This window comes from Centroberyx gerrardi, chromosome 17 (assembly GCF_048128805.1).
Source record: "Centroberyx gerrardi isolate f3 chromosome 17, fCenGer3.hap1.cur.20231027, whole genome shotgun sequence".
NCBI classification, from domain to species: domain Eukaryota; kingdom Metazoa; phylum Chordata; class Actinopteri; order Beryciformes; family Berycidae; genus Centroberyx; species Centroberyx gerrardi.
The window spans coordinates 14,550,151-14,573,984 of record NC_136013.1 but is presented as its reverse complement, the minus strand read 5'-3'; the positions used below and the strand labels follow the sequence as shown (position 1 = coordinate 14,573,984).

The following is a 23,834-nucleotide window of genomic DNA, read 5'->3' as shown; positions in this document are numbered from 1 at the left end:
AGTGATCTACATGTGAGAAGCAACATTACTTTTAACATCCTGTGTTTGGTCTCTGTTTTATATTTGGATTAGTCAGTGGAATACTACTTTTTTTAGACAATGTAAATGAAGTGAAGACAAACAGATGGTCACAATAATGTACTCAGATTGACTCAGGGAGGAGCAGATCATCAGTAGATAGGCTAGTGTCTTTATTTCAACAGCCTGGAAGTCATGTAGCAATGTCAAGCAACGCAAAAGGAAGAAATAAAATATGCATTCGATTTTATTTTCCTGAAAAAGTTGACGTACAATTGTGAATGTGGGAATAACTGAAATTATATCGTACTACCTTACAGTTTCTTCAATAAAATGTACATATTTGTTTTAAATAGAATATTGAAATAGTACTTTACTTGTTAAATTCAATTTGTGTATAGAGTATATTAATTGTAGTTACGCAGCTATGAGGCCGTTTCTGGGCGTGATGCATCCAAGCATAAGTAAAACACTATATGCATGGTGAAATGTGGCTATAATAATTAATGTCTGACAGTGGTCCCTTAAATAATTTTTAAAGACATTAGGCACGTAAACATTCGATGAATTCATCTGGTGGGCCTAATGGGGGATAGATGTACAGATGTTCTTAACCCATTTTTGTGTTTCAGTTGAAGCTCAGTGAGTAAAGGTAACCATGGTGGTAAAACACCGACATGTGGCCCTCAGGTGCCAAAATGCCTCTTATAATTAAATGCATTTAGGTCTTGAAACAATAATTCACTAAACAAGCTGTACCGCTCTTACAGTAAAGTACTGAATTATTTCTGAATATAACTTTGAAAATTAAGTATCGTTCTATAAATGTTTCATCTAATATATATAATTGAACAAGGGTGATGATCAGTAACGTGGCTCTGCCATTTGGACCATCTAATGAATTAATGCACAGAAATAAAAACGCGTATAATCCCCTGACCATCCCAAAAAATGTCTCCGCTCATCTGCCAAGTCCAAAACAGCAGAATTCAAGCTCATATAACTTATGTCAAATAATAACTTCTAACACAAAAGAGAGAATGCAGAAAATTCACAGCATCACCTAGGAAGGACATCACATATATAAGCTGATAACAGAAACATGTTGGTGTGTATCTGATGTTTGTCTTTATTTGAATGAGCCTCTTTGGAAATAATATTACTCTAGGAGAAACTCATTCTCACAGCAGACAATCAAAATAAAACAAGGCGACTTGGGTTTATTCATTATTCCTCCTCCTCCTCCTCCTCGACTGCCCCAGCCATCTGAAATCCAGCAGGGGGTTTCATCGGGGGGGGGGATTGGCTGCTCAGGGCTCCTTCAATCACGGACTGGAGGGCTGTTTGTGTGTGTATGTGTGTGTGTGTGTGTGTGTATACTTATGTGTGTATGTGTGTCTCAGGAGCATGGCAGCAGACTGTGCTCTATGGCTGTGCCCTTCATGCCACAACTGGGCCAATCATCACAACATCTGCCACTCAAAGGCGTACATGACGTTGACCACCTCCAGGCTGCGGGCGATCTCCTCCAGGATGCAGTGCTGCTGCCACAGCTGGTTCAGCTTCCTGTAGCGCTCTGGACACAGGTGCAGTGGGTTGCCCCTCCTGCGGATTAAAACACAGGCAACATGAAGGCCCCGATTCATTATTCGCTACACATTTGATATGACAAAATTAGAACGCTACCCTATTCACTAACCATACACAGCAAGTGGAGAATGCAGCCAATGGCAACGGCAGAAAAATACAACCACACTGTGTCTGTGTCAGTAACGCTTCACAACATCAACTACCTGAATTGTACTGTAGTGAAAATTTGATCCTTTGAAATGTAGCGATGGCTCAAAGAAACTGATCACTCTAGTGTAGCTACTCAGAATGGATTGCTGCCAGAAAAATAAATTGTTGCCAGCAAGTCAGGCAAGTAAGGGAGACTCCAAGAATATCTCCTTTCCAACATGCAGAAGCAGGAATCATTCAGAAATAAGGCTGAATGGTTCTTCAGTCTGGGCATTACAGGATGACATCAAACCCTGCCAGGCCTTGGTGGATTAGTCTTGCAATTGAGGACTATGTGGGTGTATGTATGTGTGCAGTGCTCTTCTGCACCACATTTTGATCTGCATACATTTCTTAATGAATATCCCCCCCCCAAAAAAAACACTTTGCCCATGCAGTGTAATCTCAGTGGATCAGGAGCCTTTCAAGTAGACCATTCACAATCTAAACAAAATAAGGGCCAGTTGTAATGGATGAAGCTAAGTTTAGTCGCAAAGAGAAAAATAGTATAGAAGGAATTACACAATACAGCACAGGGAAGAGAAGCCGAGACCCTTACGTAAGCTGAGGGTCAGTCTCCCCATAGTCGTCAAGGTAAGGGGCAGGGTAGGTGCTTCCTCGAGTCTTACTGGCCATCAGTACGATCTCACACTCCCTTATCCTGTCAACATGGAGAAATGAATACCAAATTGATGTTTGCAGATATGACAATATATCACTGTCTTTCAAGGATGTGATCAGGAACGCAAAAAGGAGAAAGAAGGAAAGAAATGAATGCATGTTCCAAAACAATCTGAAAGCATGAAAAACCACTCCCTTGATATTTAAGCTACAGAGCCTTAGTCCCCTGACCCACCTGAGGAACATGCCCACTCCGGCACCACAGGTGGCAGCATGGGCGGTGCAAGCTCCCACATCTTCCCCATCCAGCTGGGTCTGACAGCAGTTGCTCTGAGAGCACAGCATGGTCCCACAGAACAGGCAAAGGGTGGGGTGCTTCCTGTCGTCGTCTGTAGACTTGGGACACCTGAGGACAGAGACCAGAGGAGACGAGCGGGCTGAACATCTACAGCAGATCCTCCAATGAAAGATGGTGGATGAAACAAATGAAATCCCCCACTCACTGAAAATGACTGGCTTGATTGAGGAGGGCACTGTAATCCTCAGGAAGCTCAATCAAATGATTCCTTCTCCTGGGATGTCTGCAGAATTATTATATAACATATTTATTATATAGCATCATTTTTTTTTATTGCAAAGCAAAAGTAGTACTGAATGGATACAATGCAAGTGTACCTGATTGTCTGGATTTCGCCTTTCAGCACTTTGGTTATAGCCGGGCTCCCACACCACCTAAGGAACAGAAACCATCATTACAATACGACTCTCCTGTCCAACAAATACCAAACCATGAAAAATCCAATACATCAGCCATGCCTAAATATTTATCACTTAACATACGGACATTAACAGTCGGGCCTACCTCTCTAGCAGCGGAGTAACAGTCTCTCTGTGCTCCTGGAAGAGCTGGAACACATTGGAGGGTAACGCCAAGTAACTGCACAGGGCCTCCATCTGTCCTTGAGAGGTACCTGCAATACAGGACCCAGAGCATGTCACTGAAACTCACACACACCAGCCTGAATTCATGAATCATCATATACTGTATGTGACAATGATATAATACTAAAGCTTGAGCTACCAGCAGTACTGGAGAGCTCCTCTGGGGGCGGTACTCCTGTAAGGCCATTGAAAAAGAGAACAGCACATCGCAGGAAAGGTGTGATCCCCCTCCTCACTCTTTCTGCCACGGAGCTGCCGGACACATCTGAATTCAGCCTGATGAACAAGCCACAGAACAATCTGTCAAACAAAACTGAGGGCAGGCTGGATTATTGTATACAGCACGGAGCACACACCATGGATTCAACCTGGTTTCCTAACTTCTAGGCTACCGCTGCCCCAATAAAGGATAACTGAAATGAAAATCTACAAGTAATGCATTATACTCAAAGGTTTCATCCTCGGTGACTTTTTACAACCCAGTACAAATTTCAATTTAAAAAGAATATTTTTCTCCACTGTTTTTCCACATAGCTACTAAGATGATGAGAGGCACTTGTACCCTGCAGTGTGTTGTGACACTGTAGCATAAAGCTCCGCTGCCGCTCTGGCCTCCTCCCCCTCCTCTCCACCTGCCACTGCAGGGAAATCTGCACAGAAGGGAGACACTTCTTTGATCACCATAATCACCCATTTTATACAGTTCTATTATACAGCATGCTGAGGTTGTTTAGGGATTGGTGCATCTAGTAATGCAGTGTCAGCAGACATGTTAAGCTGGATTGTATTGTTGGGGCTGTTACCTGTGGAAGAGAGGAGGACCTGCAGCAGGTGAGCCATGGTGACCAGATGCAAGATGTGCAGGTGGTTGTAAGCAGAGCTGACAGCAGACGGCTGTAGGTCTACCGCCTCCTCCTGGTACAGTGCTGGAATAGACAACACCAACCCCACCTGACACACACACACAGAAATCAGGGGCCTCATTTACAAAAGGTTCTCACACACATTTTGGCACATTTTGTAACATTTTGGTTACAAAATCCAAATAAAACTTCTGATTTAGGAAAAAATCTTGATGCCAAAATTATTTTCTCTTCAATTTTCTCCAGTGACCTATCAAAATATAGAACTAAGTTCCATCATTATCCAAAACATGAATGCCATAGATAAAATTTGGATTTGTTTTTGATTATATTCTTTGACATGACTGTATGACAGAATCAAGAATAAAGTCAAAGAACTTGTTCACAGAAGAAAAGTGGGTGTCATCCACTCGCAACAGAGCGGTCAGCATTATGAGAGACCTACCAGCAGATGGAAGAAGTCCACCTCCAGAAGAGAAGGGGTGTTCTCTCTGCTCATGGCCGGTAACAAGACTGGGTAGAGAGATGAAAGCCATAACCAAAAAGACAACTACACAACCAAGCCCATTAGATAAATAAATAGGAGACATTTTAAGTACGCTTGGATGGAGCACGTACCTCCCAACATGTCGGCGAAGTGCCTTTGGACGACCGCCTGGGAGCTCTTCAGTCTCTGGGCTGCTGAAAACTGAACAGCTGCCTTCAGACCTGCCAGCTGAAACGGAGAATAATCACAACATTTGGCAAAACCGATAGCTGAAAAAACACAATTAAACCCTAAAAATTATATCACTAAGTAACAGCTGTTCGCTAGTTAGTACATGGCATCCAACCTGTCTGTTTTGCAAGGACCCAAAGAGTGGCTTCTCCTCTCCTTGCAATATGTTTTCTGTGAAGACATACAGGAATATATTTTAATGAGAATTCTAGAAAGATAAACAGGGACAGAGACACAAAAAACAAAACCGTACCTATGGCCTGGATGGTGAAGGCACAGGTGTTCCAGGCCATAACGGGCACAAATGGGCACAGCTCATTGGGTGCCGTCTGCAGTCCCACCCTGTGCACCGTGGTGGCACACACCACCAGCATCTCCGCTATGCTGTCTGAGAACTTCCTCCTGAAATCAACCAGCAGTAGAGAATTCAGACCCCTGCGCTACAGGAAACGTAATAATGAGGAATTGTGAACTAGTGTCACTCACGGCTCTTGTACTCCAAAGCTGAGGATGGATCTAAAGTCTGGCTGGCCCTCTCCACAAAGCCCTGATTCCCCGTCATCACTGTTACTCTCTGCGTTGCAGTCGGCAAGGGAGAAAAAAAAAAATCTCTCACATCACATCATCACTGATCACCAATAATTAGACACAATGATATCAGATACCACAGTGGTCTTCTTTGATTAATCAGTAAGCAACTACTGAATTAGATGAACTAAATGAACTAAATGGACAAATTCAATTGTTGAAGTTTTAACATGGTGCATATATTACAGTAGGTTCAGTATCCATTCTTACCAGTATCCTGAGTGACTGACTTGAGTCCTTTAATTCGGGCAGAGAGGATCTGGATCCAGCGAGGCAGGGTCAGATGCTGTCCAACTATCTCTGCATTCTCACTACACAGAGGAAACAGGCATTCAAATAACTTCTATACATCTGCCCATGACAGACTGGCCTGAAGAAAGAGGAGTGGACTTACTAGTTGAGTGTGAGTGGTTCCAGTGGGATGAGAGGGACCACGGTATTGCACAGAGACTTGCAGAGGGGACACAAGTACTCCCCGTTTTCCAGGTCGATGATCAGCTCAGCGTGGAGCCGGTTCCTGGTGGTATTCTGGATCGCCTCAAAATACCTACAAAACAGGAGAGGATGATGCCTCAAAGTGAAATTTAAACTGACAAGTGTGCCTTCCGAAAGACCACACACACATGAGGGGCACTGTAAGAAGAAGAATTAGCAAAAATGGGGAAATTTGCTCCTGTAGTGACTCACTTCTGCCAGCAGGTGGCATGCATGACGTGGCCACAGCTGCCAGTGTGGGTCCCCACCGCCAGCTCAGGTGGCATCAAAAGGGGATATGATGTTGCCCCTTCAAGAGATAAATATTATAAATATCGGATGCATGGGTGAGATTTCCCCAAAAATAAATTGCATTCGTCAGTAATGTAGAGGAAATAATCTGCGAATGGAGACTGACCATCTGCTTTGTTGGGAGGTATCTTTCCCCTGCACTGCGTCAGCACTGTGGACCGCTGGACGCAGGCGGTCAGTACCATGGCTGGAGCCTGGGCCGCCACTTCCTGCTCCTCCTGGCAAAGAATGCAGGTCAGCACCTCCCTGTCGGCCGGGGTGGACCCGCGGTGAGGCCCGATGGCTACACACAGCTCCCTCTGCTCCATGGCACAGCTACACAGTAGAGAAATAAAACATAACTTAAACGTAAACTGTTATACAGCTGTACACTTGGGATTCAACAGTCACGAAACACACTCATGGATTTTGCAATAGTCCTTTAACGTCATCAAAGGAACACACTATGAAAAAGGAACGTTCTTGCTCTTGGTTCTCCTTCTCACCTCTCGATAGATGTAATGGGCTCTCCCTGTGTCCCGCTCTCTGGCATGTTGTCATACAGCATCTTGTTGGACTCAATGAAGTTCTTCTGCATCGCGGACATCTGGGCCATGATCTTCTGCCGGTGGAGTTTGGCTGCCTCCGCCTTCCTCTTCCGCTCAGCTTTCTCTTTGTCCTGGGCACTCTGGGCCACCCAATAACAAGTCAGAGGGAAAGAAAGAAACATCATGTAATTGCCTTTCTGAATTGCTGAGCTTGCCGTTTCAAATCATTAACCTATTGTTGAGACCAATAATGAGGTTAGAAATTATCTTCATATTTAGCCCTCTGGAGGCGTCATGGACCTAATTCAATGGCACATCCGTGATGGGAAGTGCCAACCTGATAACCCCAGCGTCATACTCTCTCTCACACATCCCTTTTTCCTCTAACATCCAAGCTAGGTTTTCACGTAGGTGCTCACTCAAAATAGCACAAGGGATAGTTACATCAGATCCAGTGTACTTGTAAATGCTTCACAATCATTCTCTTGTTTTACTTTACCTCTTCTGGTTTGGTTGTCTCCATGCTCACTGAGGCTGTTGGACTTGACTTCTCTCTAAGGCACTTGACCATCTCAAACATCTAGCAGAAATAGATATTAACATGAAAGGGCGATCGTGACTGGAAGATAATGGTATATGTCTAGAAAGGTGATAATGACTGTACTCTATGACAGAAATGTAGAATGACAATCAAATGCTTGAACAGCCCACCTGCAGAATCCACTTGATCATGTCTTTCTGGGCTTCAAGGGAAGGAAGCGCCTTGACCTTGGACAACAAGTGGAACACAGATTTGCCATGTTCTGACCCGATTCCTAAAAGAGCAGAAGAAGAGAGATTTATGCCACAAACAGTAAAAAAAACGACTCTCTGATGAACCGTCTGCGTGAGATCAAGCCATGACAAGAAACATAAATTGGTCTCCACTCACTGCGAGCCTTGAGGCTGAAATCAAAGGTCACTTCCTCCATGGTGCTGTCCTCAAGCTGACTCTTCTCCTCCAGCAGTCCCTGACCTATCAAGTGCAGGGCCTGGGTGGGAAATGCATGCATTTTGTTACTACAGGTGGTGAGAGTAGGAAAAGGTAAAAAAGAAAAAGAGTAACGTAAGGTGTACCCTCTGGATCATGGCCTCTGTCCACTGAGTGGCCCGGTCCTCCACGGCTCTCTGCAGGACTCGCCTCAGGACGTGGATGAGGACGTCACAGCAGAGCAGGCGCACTATGCTGGAGAAACCCGGGCAGAAGGCTGGGGGCACCGGAGGACGCAGAGCTGAGTGAGGAGACAGACGGAGAGTTGATTCATTAGAAAACAGGGAAAAGAAAATGGTTGCATGTTGGGACAGTGCAGAGGGTAGACATCAGTCACCTTTGTCATTGCCGTCCTGAGTTCTCCTCTTCTTCTGAGAATCTTCTGCCTAGAACAAGTTAAAGGATAAAAAATGATTTGAGCAGACGATCGAGAGAAGCTGTATCAAATAGAGAACAATGCAATCTAAAAGTGGTGTTAAGCCTTTGTTTTACCTTGCTATGCTGGGATTTGGAGTAGTGGTAGAAGAAAGGGTTGAATTCTGCCAGACACTCTTTTTTTACTTCATACAAGCCATGCCCTGATACGCCCGGTTTTCTGAGAAGGGAAGCAGAACAGCCAAATTAAACCTCTTCACAAATCATCAGCAAGATAAAACTCATGTGTTGTTTCTCCGTCTTCACATACTTGAAGGTGGCAACTTTGGGAATCACAGTCTCCAGGCCTGTTTCATGGCTCTCCTACAAGAAAACATTTTACAGTAGTTTAGCTTGTAATGTTTCTTCACTTGTGAATGTGAAGAGTTTAAGGCTATAATTAGAGATGTTGCATTATGTATCTCACATTCTCTGGCAGGCCTTTGACCAGGCTGCTATGAGCCATGGGCTCAATGCACAGCAGGTGGATAACCTCCCTCATCGTCACGTCCTCTTTGGTCACCTGACTGATCCCTGGGACATAGCGCTCACCTGGACACACAACAGACATCAGTCAAATACTATAGTCTGGTTCATATCCAACTAACTAAATATCCAAGATTGAGTTTAAAATGTACACAGTGTATTCCTTATTTTTGAAAATGGAGAGAGATGAAGCTACCGACGATGACGATTAGAAGGTAGAGCATTTCTTCTGTCAGCCGATTCCACTGTTTCAAGACTTCCTGCAAATTGAGTTGTATTCCATCAATTAGTATAACACAGTATATACTATAGTATATTAGTATATACAGCGCTGCAATGACTTTTCCTGAATTATTCTGGAGTTTTTTCTCACCTGGTCTTTGCTTGAACAACTTCCATTGAAAATATCAAAGAGCTCAAATCTCAACAAGATCAGCATGAGGAAGTGGTTGGGGTCCATTTTGGAAGAAGCTATCTGTAAATAAATTGGGGGGAAAAAAAACAACAACATATGATGCCACCACACTGTATGTACAAAGGGAAGAGGTGAGAGCATGAGGAAAATGCCGTGACTGATCGACACTAACCTGAAGCATGAGAATGTCCTTATCATACATCTCGTCCCTGCATTTCACATCCTGATAGTAATAAACCTGATCATGTGAAACAAAATTGAATTCAGTTACAATTGATCGTAAAAAAAATCAATAAAAAAAAAAATCACAAAACGGAGATGATTATAGAATGAAAATGATGCCTAAAACGCCTGAAGAATGTTGTCCCATACCTGGCTGACCAAGGAGAGGCCGTTCCTGCGCCACATCTCAGCTGAGACCTGGGCAGCTAGAACCACACAGCGCAGAGGATGCTCTACAAACTGGGTGTAGTTAAAGCTCTCCTGTAACAGACAGAAACCTTTATTCATTGATACAACAAGTACAACACAGCACACATTGACTACTTGCTTGCCGACTCACTGACTGACTAACAGTACTAGCTTACTCAAACTTTCTCACTGAGGATGACTGAAGGACAGTGAATGTAGGTAGAATGAAAGTTTATTTCCATGTCACTTACAGGATCAGCAGATTCTTGCAGATGTTCAACTGCCCCTGTTCTACACAGGTGTACATACAGGCCTAGGGATCATAATGTACAGGATATTAAGTTCACAGTTGACAGAAAGAATACTGAAGGATCGGAAATGTCCATCGTCTCAAATTGCAAATCACTGAGAGACTCATGTTCTAGTTCTCTTACCGGCAAGCAGCCTGGAGATGGGCAGATGTATGCTGACAGGCTCCTGAGACACTTTGTATGGACGGACATGGAGGATGTGCTTGCACATGTAGTAGTCAGTGGCCTCGCTGTGGAAGGGCTGGTTATTGCAGCGCATCAAGGCTTTGTGGCACTCCTTAAATGCAAGGAGCAAGACCTTGTCCTGAGGGGGGCAGACATAAGCAAGGATCAGTCAGGTACAGGTACTCCTCTCTTCTTTGAACCAGTACTGGTTTGGAGATGGACTAATTGCAGGACGACTCACATCTGATGAACACCAGTCCTGAAACATGGCAAGAATGTGGCGGAGCTGGATCTGGATAGAAAAGCCAGCCTCCCATTCTGGCTCAACCTCAATGTGTTGACCAAACTGCCGCTTCACCTCCTCCATACCCTGATAAGGAAAAGTGAAGATTCATTCAAGTTGCCGTAACTCACTGTAATAGTCATGCTATTACGAGCCATCAAAGAATGGATCAGGGCTGAAATGACTTGTACCTGCATGCAGTTGAGGAGCCCAAGAAAGACTTTGAAGCCTTCTAAGAACTGAGTCCTCAGCTCGTCAGTCCACAGTGAGGGCTTACTGATCAGAATATACCTGAGAGAGACAAAAGTTACATTTTGGATAAGGACCAAATGTATTAATAGCAGAAAACCTGTTAAATCAGAGGGCTGTCCTAATCACCTGAGGTCGTGGAAGATGACCTGGATGCGGAAGAACTTGTCAGAGTTGTAGCCTTGGAAGTGGAAGCGGTTGTTGGCATCCAGGTGTTCGCACAGCAGTTCCATGACCGTGTCAACTATCACCTTGATGACATTGCCCTCCTCGATCAGCTGCCTGGCCTAGTGAAGGGACAGGCAGGTGAGAACAAAGATGGATGATAAGTGAAAACATGGGAACATACGGTCTTCATGAAGAAGCACAAATATTACAAATGTGCCACACCCAAACTCTGACACAATATCTAGATGCTGCTATAACAAACAATACGTACCAGTGTGGGTACAGTGAAGATCTGGACAGACAGAGCAGTGATGGATATACTCCTCTCATGGTCATCACTGATGAAGTCCTTTTGTAGCTGCTTATAGTGCTGAAAAGACAAAGTAGCAGCATGTATGCATGTAGGTAATTCAAAGCACAGAACAGCTGATAAGAAAATGAAAAACCTTTCCCATATTTTTTACCTTGGTAAACTCGATTGCAAAAAGCCTCTTGAACTCTGTCTCCATTAGCAGACTGCAGAAAATCAATTCATGCACTATCTTGCGAGCTCCTTGTGGAAATAAGAAAAAAACCTTCATGTTAGTGTCACACGGAGTTGACGAGATCAAGCCGTTAATCTGCATTAAAATCAATCCCAGATCAACTTGCCTTTGTACATCCTGGCATCGTGCAGCATGAGTCTGCTGATGAGGCATGGGTGGTCTCGCTCTGCGCTGGGCTCTAGTGCCACCTGGCAGAAGGCCTGCCTGAAGCCCGCTGGACAACACACACATCACCACCCCCGTCATATGACATGAAACTATAAAGGTACAACTGAGCTTTTCAGACAGGGGGAGGCTCCGCAGGCCTGGGACTTGTCACGCCATTTCACCTACGGGTGGTGCCTTACATCTTACAAGACACTGAGTGGCATGTGCATGATCCATGTCATTCTCACATTCAAACTACAGCATACTAGCCTACTCCAGCTAATGAGGTTATCAAATATGAGGTTATTGATTGTTACTGTTGTATGCCTGTCACAACAACATTTCATACTATATACTACTAGTCAGAACAATGTGTATATGATCATACTTTGAATTGAGTGTAGCCATTCAAATATCTGTGAACTAAATGTGGCTTAATATGCAAAAAGGCCACACCTGGCAGTACTTGACTTAAGGCCTTTTGCAAATCTTTAGGAACCACTTTTCTAATGGCATGAAAATAGGGAGTCCCACCTTGGCCTGGCACACTGACACCAACAATGTCTGGATGGTAAACAAGCAATAGGCAACAACAGGCTGGGAGATTTGTGTGGTGTGAGTGTATAGTGACAGTGGCTGCAGTACCTGAGTAACTGATGATCTGCTGGAACCAGGAGCCCAGGCGCAGGGAAAAACTCTGATGAGCCATTACTGCTGACTGGAGGATCTCCACACGCAGTGGCTGCAGGGAAATGTGCTCCGAGTTGGACTGCAACACACAGCAGTGCAAGAGACATAAAACACTGAATGATGATCGTTTCAGGTGCAAAAATATAAATCATTCTAAATGTCATTATCGCAGAGTAAATGTATAATGTATAATTTACCCTGATGAGGTCTTTTGCTTGCTGGCAGGAACGAAGGGTTCCTCTCTTTACGGCCCGCCGACCCTGTGCATCAGATAATAACACTTTACATAATCTGAAAATCTGCTATTGATATGCTGAGTGTAGTTCGGGACATCATAGCTAATTAGCTTCCCTTCTTCATGACTGTTAAGTGAATGAAACCAAAAAACATACCTCTTTGTCAATGAGTGCTGTCTGCGTCTGTGCTTCAGCATGATCACAGTTAACAGAACGCTGCAGGGTGTAGATCACATGGTCGTACGAGTGGTGCTCATCGTTGTACAGCACACAGTAGTATGCATTCTCTTTCACCCTGCATGTATGGAGAAAATACATTGTCCGGCTGTCTAAAAGTAACAAGGGTGCTGTGTGTGTGTGTGTGTGTGTGTGTGTGTGTGTGTGTGTGTGTGTGTGTGTGTGTGTTCAGACTGGCAGTACCTTGGCTGGAGTTCTGCTGGTAGATCAAAATTCTCCTCCCAGACCAAGAGATCTGTGGCGTAGTGCAGCAGTACCTGGAAAAGCTTCTCAGCTCGCTCATATAGGCCGGGCTCCAACACACACTCATCCTGCAAAGGATGAGGGAATCACACATGAGTCAAATTTGCACACATCCCTAGCGCTCTCCATCTCTCTCTCCCTCTCTGAAAACGACTGTGAAATGCTGTCATCGACTTGTCAGAAACCGTTCTCAAACATTGTAAATTCTTTTCTGTTAGTGAATCTGGTGTGATCAAATCAAAATGTCACTTGGATAAGAGTGAAAGTTTCTTGCTATTCTAATGTTATTTGCCAAGACAAGAAGGACAGAGAAAAAAATAATCAACATTCAACACAATGTGTAACTTGGCAGAAACTCAAGCTAACTGACACGGTCAAATTTGTTGAAATAACCTTTACTAATCCCCTACTTCCTATTTCACCAAAAGCTACAATGTGACAAGGAATTGGGCAAAATATTTTACCTTATAAGAGCAAAACAGGCAGCTGGCCTGGTTAAGTTAATATAAAATCCCTTGAGAGCACACATCACACAGCAGCAAAGCATTTCATACAAATGTCTGACATTTAACACATGAACCAAACAAAACACGCAGTGAGTCTGTGTATTTGTCACCATGTCACACTACTGTGTGACAACAACGAATGGAATCTATCACAAAGTCAAAACAAAAAGAAGTCTGAACAGGGGTCTGCAGAAGTGTTTTTCACGTTCGCTACTGAGACGGCGTGGCGGTCATGTGATGTGTCACTGCTCGTTAAGCACAGGTTCAGATGTAGCGTAGAAAACACAAAGCAGCCCGCCAGACAGGGGCCAGCAGGGTCGCCGTTAACAGAAGCACCTGCTGTTTACGGAAACAGACACAGAGCCATCAAGCCGTACGTGTCTGTTCAAGGCATGATCTTATCAGAAAGCCCAAACACTACGATCGCCTAAGAAAGGAAGGACAAACAGCTGGACTATAATAATCAATCCTCAAAATGTTTCAAACAAAAGTGGTCACAACACCACTTCGGTATGAGTAGCTGTAACCCAATCATCAAAGCTAGATACATCTCAAGCACAACTGAACAAGATTTAGGCCACTTTAGAAAGGCTGCTCTAAACCATTCTCATCCACCACCGTTTTCCCACTTGATTATAAGCACTCAAAAAACTCTCCCAATCTCTTAACCCAGTTCTGAAATTTTCTCATCAGTGCAGGTCAGACAAGTGCCTTTCTTTCTCGTTTCCGGAGCCAAAGCTACGGCCAAGAGAGCAACATCCAGCTTGAGACGGGAAAATAAGCATTCTGGGGTTCACTGACACAGAATGGAAAAAGTAGGCCCCTCCCACCTCCCTCTTTCCAGCTATTATGTAACTCACCGTTACCATGGCAGTGGCTGCCCCTGGGTCGTGTTTGGAGCAGCAGGGGCCAATCTTCCAGGCTTCTACATCCCCACAATCACAGAACCCCCCGCCTGATGACGCGTGCATCTGGGAAAAAATGCATATATGTGACTGAGGATAAGTAATGGACAAGCACAGCAGAGTTACATCATTAGCAAAGGTTACACAGTGACATTAACTGGGTGTATGGGACACACTGTATACAGTATGAGGACACCAAGGTCCAGACCGCAGTACGTTTTCCCTGTAAAACTGAATATTTCCAAAAGGAAATGGAGCTATACATTATTATAAATTACTTCTAAAAAAAAAAAAAACCCTGTTCATGTTTTTTTTTTATACATTTGTGTGAAAATACAGTTGTTGCTTTGAACAGGACTCAAACCCTGCATACGCAGCAGCTCTTCAGGAGGAGGCTGCCTGGCAAAACCCCACATCTAATTTTAACATAATAACTGGGGAGCTGTGATCACTTGAACTGAAGGAAGTGAAGGAGAATGTAATTTTATTCTGTAGTTCAGATGGACATAAATTGTATAAATCTATGTAAAAATGTAGGAAATTGGCTTTAAATAAGCTGAAATCTTTCTGGGGAGGACCCCCAGACCCCATCACCCAAGGTTTGGGATCTTGGGACCTGGCTACAGCCCAGATGAGATGCAAAATCATAGGAGCGGCAAAAGCACAGTCCAAAAATAAAGTCATATTTTGAATTAGACCACAAAATGTAAACCAACCAATCCTAACAACAATCACAGCTATATATGTAAGCCTATCTGAAAATATATTATATGGTTTCTTTTTCCTCAAGTTTGAGGGAGATCAGAGCTGCTAACCAGGCTGACGTCATGGCACAGGGGAGACTAGCGAGCGAGCGACAGGGACAAGGTAAGGATGCTTTAGCCACTACAGTACAGCAGAGGAGAGAGACACTCCTGATCCATCTGAGCCATCAGATTGGCCTTCCCCCACTGACTTATTACATCAGATGATATTTGAGATTGGGCCTCTGAAATACACTGAGGACCCATATCCCAGAACAGTTGATTTTCTAAAGTTTATGCCATTCTTGTTTATTGTCCAAGGGGGAACGAGTTGAATGTGACTGATTAATGTACTCAAATAAAACATGTAATAATGTACACCAACATCAAGATTAATCAAGACAATCAACATATTATCACTAATCACTTGAATTTGATATTAAAATTTAAACATTTATACCTTATAACGATGGCCTTTGTGCACACTATCCTGGAAGCAGTCCATGCACAGCACACAAGTGGGATCAATTGCACAGTCCCTGCAATCAGTAGAAGAGGATTTGTTATTTGATCGTGCAAATGTCAACAGCTGGCACAAGCTTCTTATGCACTTTTGCCCTACCAGTGAATGTGAATGTAGCAAAGTAATGAGTAACTCAAAGTAACTCATGTGAAAAGTACATACACTCAAGTCCATTTGATCCAGTGCCACCAACCTCTACTGTACGTCTGCACACACCCGACCTCAGTATGATCTAATGCCTACCAGTGCCAATCAAGTGTTAGTGTTATCGCCAAATGTTGTCATTGGCTGCATTTATACTGATTATAGCATCATTTTGATTGTTTTAGACAACAGGAGCACACACACAGATTGTTTCATTACAATCTCAGTTTTCTCTGTTTTAATGTCTTTGTAGGCTAATTCTAATTATAGCCTCATGCGTTTCTTTTAGATAACGGGCACATGTGCATTTAATAAAAGTGAGACTTTGTCATTTTATTCTTTATGTTATTTTAGAATTGTCCATTTTCCATGAGTAATTCCTGCATAATTGTCCCTTTATCAACTAATCAATTAAGCATGATTCGTTAACAGAAATGCATTGTCACAGTTATTTTCACTTGTGCTGAATAGAGTGACACGTTTAGGCTATTGAATCAATTTCAGAATTCAACAATGTCTTACCTTGTTAATACATAATGATGCCTAATGGCACACACTCCACTGTGTTTATTAGGCCTAATGAAGCGCATGGTTATAACAGCAATTTCTCAAATACGACTAGATTGCAAATTGACTCATAACAATTACATAATACTTATATGATGGCTTTAGGGAGGAAATGGACAAATTTGGAGCAAAAACTGACAGAGGCGCACATGTGCACAACCTCGTGAGTGACGCGCTGTTTCACTTAATTCAGCTCCGCTCACAGACTGCATCTTATACATACTGAAACCTGAGAGAGTCTACTCATAAACTATTCATTTTTAACACTTAGCCTAAATACTGTGGTGTTGTAGTGTAATAAGATCACTGTAGAAATAAAACCTTTAGGAGGCCAAACTCTTCCCACTCAAGGGACTTGATAGCATGTCAATTAGCCTGCACGGGGCTGCTTATCATTGAACTCTGTGGCTTCTTACCTCACCCACTAACCCAGTTCTCCACCAGCTAAAGTTATGAAATTTTTTATCAAGTTATCACCTACTGCCCTAAACCTTATAAGTCACCTAGAACTCTAAAGATTATATGAGGGCAGATACATTTAAGAACTTTATTGGACAAAAAAAACACCAAAACCTGAGCAAAAGGTAAGATTCAGATGAAGATGGATTATTGCAGCAGATCAGAGGGTCTATGCTGACCTGCAGGAGTAGACCGTCTCCCCCTCCTTGAAGACCCGTCCACAGAGCTGGGAGGAGGTGCTGCCCTGCTTGAGCTTCTCCAGGCCCTCCCGAGGCTCCTCTCCAAACAGGAAGCACTCCAGAGGGTGGAGGAGCCGGTTCTGCACCAGCTCCTCCTCCTCCTGAGGGTTGGACTCCGTCTCCAGGCAGTAGATCTGCGGCACCTGCTCCTTCAGGTAGCGGAGCAGCTCGGCCCCGCTGTCCGCGGCGTCCCGCCATTCCTGCAGCACAACAGAGGAGAGAAAGCTGCTTTGCAGTGACTGAATTAACTCACATGTCTCCACCTAATCACGAACACAAGCAAATGGATTAGCCTTTATTATCGTAGGGATGCATAGATTCCACTTTTTCTGTTCAGAAAAAATCAGCTTACTGCCTTTAAGTATTCATCTATACCAAGTGCCAATCCAATCCATCATGTTTACCAAACAATGTAATATAACATATAGAGTCCGGGTCATTTAACAAAGATGATTGAAATATAAACTAATACTTTTACCATTACAGGGATTGAACATCCTTCTACGTGTGAAAAAGACAGAGATTCAAATCACTTTGCCTTGATTGCTGTTACTGCTAAATAAATCTTTGTGTACCCTCTTTGGATTTTAGCAATGGGGCAATTTTGACACCAACACCAGCCTGGTATCACCCTGACAACTACTATCACTATTGGTACTGGCACATCTATATGTTATATTACATAAGGCACAGAGCAAACCAAAATGGCTTGATATAATGACAAGGCCTTTTAATTTCTCAAAAGAAAAGAGAGTGCTACTTGGACTGACAAAAAATATCCAAGCAGTGACTGGAGGATGGTCTTTGGTAATTGGTTAAAAAAAAAAATCAAGACTCTAATGCGTTTTAGGTATCATTAAAGTTTAATCATATCTAAACAGCACACTTTCACTTACACCAACGCCGTGCCGCAATGAGTTTCGACTGAGATTACTTCTGTAAATTACACAGAACATCGTTGGAGAAACATGTGTGGGCCTGCTGTGCAGCTAAAACAGATACTACACTACCAGAGTTTGGGGTCCGACAACAATCGGCCTTACGATGCTAAAACTGTATGGACTCATGGCAATGTTGAGGCGCTTTGGACAAAAAGCGTCCACCAAATAGCATATGTTAGAGCTTAACACCCTGCAGGGAACAATGCTATATTTACACCATGTTGTCTATCGTCACAAGTCTTGACTCAACATCACCATACACTGCTATGCTTACTGTTGGTGAGCAATAATGCAGCCTGTCTGGTACACACTGCAGAGAGATTTTTAACCATTTAGCACAGGAACTAGCTGCGATTGCTAGCTTGGCAAGTAAAACAACGTTCCACTGTATCGTTCAACTATATTGTACGTACAAATACATTATCTTCCAATGTTATGTCGCTATGTGTAAGTATCTACTGTCAAACTTATTGATCGAAAATCATACCTTGCTGAGCTCCAGCCCGTTTGGGGATTTCTCACCTTCCGCCATATTCCATCTGCCGTAAAGGAGGTGTCGCTGGGAGACTGTTCCCCTCGTAGTCAAAACCGTTTGCGACGCTATTAGCCCTCTGAATTAACCTAAAAATGTCAGAGATTTTGATGTAGACTGATATATCAGACTATGAATTAAATTGTACATTTCTTTGACAAAGTGGCCCGTTTTGGCTACTTGCAAATGCGTCAAATGATGAATTTTGTAAACAACAACAACAACAAACTCTCCTGGAAGCTGATAGGCTATGATGATGAACCCAGCAGGGTTAAGGGTCAGAGTTCAATGTTTGACAGAAAGCTAAATATGGAGTCCATATTTCATGAGAAAGTAAGTTTATCCATTATTTGAAGTATTTAACCACTAAAACGCGTCTTGTTTATTCTGACAGCTTTAGACCTTACGTCGGCAATGTATGTAGCTGCGCTATCTGGCCGATGTTAGGACATTTGTGGTGGTATTTGGCAATGTTGTTGTTGGCCAGACAGCTAATGCTAGCTAATTGCACCTGCTAGTGAGAGAACATGGAAAGTTTCTCTTCGGCTAGCAATAACCATGTAAAACAACTTTCTCACAATGGCTAACATGTTACTTTATTAAGTTAGGTGATAAGCCAAAGTGAGCTAGATATATGTAACGTTTTATAATAGTAATGAAGCTAGCTGCTGTACTTGGTGCATGACTGTTGCCGGAAAACCCATAATAGTGTAACGGTAATCGCCTTGCTAAGAAGCTAATTGATTTGTTAAGCTAACTGTTTTGTTTCTTTGTCATATTAGGACAGTTATTTGGGCCGGTGGCTCTACAGTAACTCTGAATTCTTTGTTTACAGCAAGAGGGCTCGCTTTGTGCCCAGCACTGTCTCAACAACCTACTGCAAGGTGAGTATTTCACTCCTGTGGATCTGTCCTCAATTGCTCATCAGCTTGATGAAGAGGAGCGGATGAGAATGGCAGAAGGAGGTATGGCCAGTGAGGAGTACAGGACCTTCTTACAGGTGAGGGGACACACATGGGGATTGTTGGTTCAACAGTCTCTTTTTACATGCCTGGTAACAGAATTGTCACTAAGTTTATGTTCTTTGAATGTATTTGTAGCAACCATCTGGAAACATGGACGACAGTGGTTTCTTCTCAATACAAGTGAGTTTTAGAAATCCACATTTCATATTGTTACTCAGTTACATCTCAATAATCATTATGAGTCAAATATATAATTCCCTCGTCATATAATACCTCCAGGTTATTAGCAACGCTCTGGGAGTGTGGGGCTTGGAGCTAATCCTCTTCAACAGCCGGGAGTATCAGAGTCTAATGATAAATCCAATGTAAGTTTCTTTGTCAACAAGTTATTATGTGGGCTCTTAACCAATCTATTTTCACAGAAATACTTTACAGTTTAGATTGATTGTTAGAGCTCTTGTGTCTTTCTCTAAATATTCCACTTTCATGTTTCAGAAATGAGAAAGCCTTTATTTGCAACTACAAGGAGCACTGGTTCACAATACGTAAACTTGGACAACAGGTATGAGTTCCAGATGGCAGTGTGTGCCTTCAGTAAAAAGACCTTAATATAGCCTGATTTACTAAAAACATTTTTTTTCATTGCAGTGGTTTAACCTGAATTCACTCTTGACTGGACCAGAGTTGATATCGGACACCTATCTAGCCCTCTTCCTTGCACAATTACAACAGGAAGGTAAAGGACTTATACAAAGTCAAACAGAGGCAACTGCGTGACTTGTGGATGGTGTATCAATTAATAGCATTTATGGGATATGGATATGGCTATAAAGTAGCTACTGCTGTTTGCCTTTGTAGACTTTGTACATACACTATGTCCACATGTTGCCGTGCAGAGAAGAGTACAGAAGTTGTCTTTGTGCAGGTTATTCCATATTTGTGATTCGAGGAAACCTCCCCGAGTGTGAAGCGGAGCAGATTCTTGGGATCATGAGAGTGCAGCAGCAGCAGCGGCCCAGGCTTATCGGAGAGGACGAGGCCCAGTCAAGTAGTGGCCAAGGGTAGGAATGTGCAGACTGAATAGAGGACCCAAAATGGTTTATCTTAGAGTACACTTCAAGTTGCTTCAAGTAGGCTAAACTTTGTTTTGGTTGAGGTTTTGTTTTGAAATGACTTTATTGTGCCCACTTCTACTCTGAGCAGCAGATCAGCAGCTCTGGGCCAGATGGAGATGGGCGTGGGTCTGGAGGATGAGCCTGTAGATGAAGATGAGGAGGAGCTGAGGAAGGCCTTGGCACTCAGCAGGCAGGACATGGATGTGGAAGACGAAGAGGCTGACCTTCGTAGGGCCATACAGCTCAGCATGCAGGGTAAGGGATGAGTCATCCAAACGGTGTAAAATACTGTTCCTTAAACAAGTGGTCACTTCCCCAGCAACTATATACTTGCAGTGTTGTTGGTTTGTATCCAACCCACAACATTTGCTGCATATCATCCTTTCTGTCTGTAGTATATTTCCTGTCAATGAGAAAACTGACACTGTGGTATCAGAATTCAAAAGCGACAGTCGTGCCAGTGTCAGAGACCAGTAATTGTACTCAGTTATTTCAGAAATGTAGGCCAACAACTGTAACTGCAGGCAGCATTTTCTTGTGCTGCTTGATTTGTTTTTAAAATTCTGTTCAACAACAGAGCTACTCCAGAACTAAAAGTATCCTGTCCACTCTGTTGTTGGGTCCACCTATTTATAAGTATGAAGGATTTTAGTTTGTCCAAATTAATTGCATTGTAAAAATATGTTTATGAAACCAAGATGGACTTCAAGGTTAGAAAAAATCAATATCTGCCATTCATAGTCATTACAACTGCTTCAGGTTCAGCTACAGCTTTGATTATATCACTGATGAGTCTTGGGTCTGTTATGTTCACAAATATAGACAGTATTCCAAGGTCACAGGAACAGAGTATTATATATATATATATATATATATATATATATATTTATTTATTTGTTTTGCCATTTTGTAATTGGAAAGAAAAGTACAGCAGATGAATGTTGGGCATTTTTGCTTACATAATTTTCCAGGAGCAGTGATGAGCAACAAGCCTTCAGAGTCCAAAGTGGGAAATGTGAAGATCAGCGGCCAGGCAGCAGGGAGCGCTGCAGGAGGAGGAGCAGGAGGCGCCCAGACTGAGGCACTCACAGCCGAGGAACTGCGGAGGAGGAGACAAGCCTACTTTGATCGGTAAGTTCGGTTGTAATTACACAAGATGTCAGTGTATGGAAAATAGCTGTGTAGATTTTAATACAAATCCCCTCTGTTGACCACTTAGGCAGTCACAGCAGCAACAAGTTCAGCCCACCATTCCTCAACAAGCAGACAGTAAATCGTCGGGTGGCTCAGGTAAGGAAGTTGATATTCTTGTCTTGCATACTGATGAAATGCAGATTGTTTAATACATTTTATTAAATAGGCCATCTGAGACTCAAACACACTAACTTCATCTCTCTCACCTTCTCCAGGATCAAAGAGCAGCGGTTCTGAAGAGGGTCCACAACACAAACCCAGCCAGTGAAGTGGAGGAAGGTCTTCCAAAGGCCTATGTTGTTTACCAGCTGCCTGGATTGGCAACCCCGCCAAGGGGTAGCTTTGCTCCTTCCTCTAACCTTTTGCACATGCGAACATAAGGCCAGCCAGAAGGCTGACACATTTCCCCTGGTTAGTTCGCTGACAGGCTATAGAGAAGAGAATAACAACAAAGAAAAGGCAACAAGTTAGTCTAATCTAACTCTGAACTGGCACTGAGGCTGGGAAAAGGGTGAATACAGAACTCTTGATGCAGTTAATCCAAGTCTGTAATGGCCTTTTTACCATAGCGCCTTCTATTTCTAATTTATAATGTTTTTTTTTTTTTATTCTTACTTGTTTTTCTCTGGAAAAGATGGAAAAGTATCTTCAGCATACAAAGGGTGCGTTTGGTTGTTTGGGGTTGGAAACAAACCATGATGGGTGTTCTGTGGAAGCCATAAGGGACCACCGGTTAGACCACAGATAGACGCTTGATAGTGAGTAACAGAGCCTCCTACCTTTGATTGTACCTGGGTTTGTAGGTCATAACACGTGATCCTGCCCCGCACCTGCACCCCACCCCACCCCACCAGAATATTCATTGTAGTTTTGAAGTCATTAATTGTTGCAATCTACCGAAATATCTTTTAACCAGCACTAAAATGTATGGGTCACTTTATCCTGACATCATTAATAATCTTATTTGTCTGTTACAGTGAACTCCAAAGGTATTTAGACAACAACACATTTTTGATGTTTGATGTTGATGTTACCTTTTGAGTGTAGAATTATACCTTAACTATGAGATTAAAGTATATACAGCTTAAAACCCTTAATTTAAGGGTGTTCTCAAAATAACAAAATAACTCTACAGAGCTACTTGTACATGTTGATGGACAGAAAAAAGTATATATTTTTCATATATTGTCCAAAATTATTGATATACAATGATGAATGAAGTTTGCAGTCCATAAACACCATCGAATCGCTGCTGACAGATGAAAACTTTGTATCACCAAAGTCAAGAGTTCTCGTTGCTCACATTAAGAATTTTAAAACTTCTACTATGGGTCTTGAATCTTGAGTGTCTAACTTTTGCATAACGGGTATATGACTTCATCAGTTGTTTCTCTTCATCAGTGTTCATCGTTAACTTGATAGGGAAATTATGAAGAAGACATTACCTTTAAAAACATGAATGCCTCATTTGAAGCTCATTTGCAGGCACTTGATGGTTTGCCTCACGTTCGATACCTCAAAATACATGTTAACTTCATATTCATCCATATATTCCAATAATACTTTAGAGTGACTTAAGGCAGAATGTTGTCCACATCTTAGTTAAACAAAGATAAATTCAGTTGCACTACAATTGCTTAGTTAAAGAACACCTGAAAATAAGCTATGGAGAGTATGTTGGTGTGGGTTGCAGACTTCTGAGTCTTTGGCTAATTGATGATTTACAGAAGTAACTTAATTTCTTATCATTTTTATCTGACAAAATACTTGCAGCACTTGAGGAATGAGGACATATACAAAAATGGTTGTAGATCTTCAGCTTTTTCTCAGAATATGGAGGAAAATACTTTTTCAATTCAAGCTGACTGTCTGTACTTTAACCCCATAATCTGTATCATTTAAAATCCAAAGTGGTAAGAGGATAGAATCAAGACATCAAAAATGTGTCACTGCATATACTTTTTAAGAGTTCATTGTATTTTTTTTTTTTTTTTTTTTTTATTTCATTATGACCATGACTGATTTTGTCCTACAAACTTCAGTTTGGTCCTACAAACTACAATTTGTGGTGGCAACACACTATTTTGATGAATAGATATCAATACAGCGTTACAACAATCAATATTGTT

General features: G+C 42.5%; 2 protein-coding genes across 2 annotated transcripts; one reads left to right on the top strand and one right to left on the bottom strand.

The window, feature by feature from the left end:
* Positions 1-1,123: 1,123 nt before the first annotated feature.
* Positions 1,124-18,431, bottom strand: ubr1 (ubiquitin protein ligase E3 component n-recognin 1). Its single transcript, XM_071911007.2, has 47 exons — positions 18,387-18,431; positions 16,899-17,158; positions 15,487-15,565; positions 14,239-14,349; positions 12,813-12,940; positions 12,549-12,687; positions 12,354-12,416; positions 12,112-12,235; positions 11,426-11,533; positions 11,239-11,327; positions 11,046-11,144; positions 10,736-10,893; positions 10,549-10,648; positions 10,316-10,444; positions 10,033-10,213; positions 9,850-9,911; positions 9,560-9,670; positions 9,360-9,425; positions 9,146-9,247; positions 8,969-9,032; positions 8,714-8,838; positions 8,558-8,610; positions 8,365-8,467; positions 8,210-8,258; positions 7,959-8,113; positions 7,774-7,873; positions 7,554-7,657; positions 7,342-7,422; positions 6,801-6,982; positions 6,422-6,630; positions 6,217-6,313; positions 5,924-6,076; positions 5,740-5,840; positions 5,428-5,515; positions 5,195-5,343; positions 5,057-5,112; positions 4,842-4,938; positions 4,669-4,736; positions 4,164-4,311; positions 3,923-4,010; positions 3,500-3,636; positions 3,281-3,389; positions 3,094-3,150; positions 2,922-2,999; positions 2,654-2,824; positions 2,357-2,458; positions 1,124-1,623 (listed from the first exon to the last, which is right to left on the bottom strand). The coding sequence occupies exons 1-47, from the start codon at positions 18,429-18,431 to the stop codon at positions 1,482-1,484; spliced, it is 5,220 nt and encodes a 1,739-aa protein (XP_071767108.2). The 3' UTR covers positions 1,124-1,481.
* Positions 18,432-18,719: 288 nt separating this feature from the next.
* Positions 18,720-23,046, top strand: atxn3 (ataxin 3). Its single transcript, XM_071910964.2, has 11 exons — positions 18,720-18,764; positions 19,267-19,431; positions 19,532-19,576; positions 19,676-19,761; positions 19,892-19,958; positions 20,045-20,132; positions 20,322-20,457; positions 20,600-20,766; positions 21,483-21,642; positions 21,731-21,801; positions 21,921-23,046. The coding sequence occupies exons 1-11, from the start codon at positions 18,720-18,722 to the stop codon at positions 21,971-21,973; spliced, it is 1,083 nt and encodes a 360-aa protein (XP_071767065.2). The 3' UTR covers positions 21,974-23,046.
* Positions 23,047-23,834: the final 788 nt, after the last annotated feature.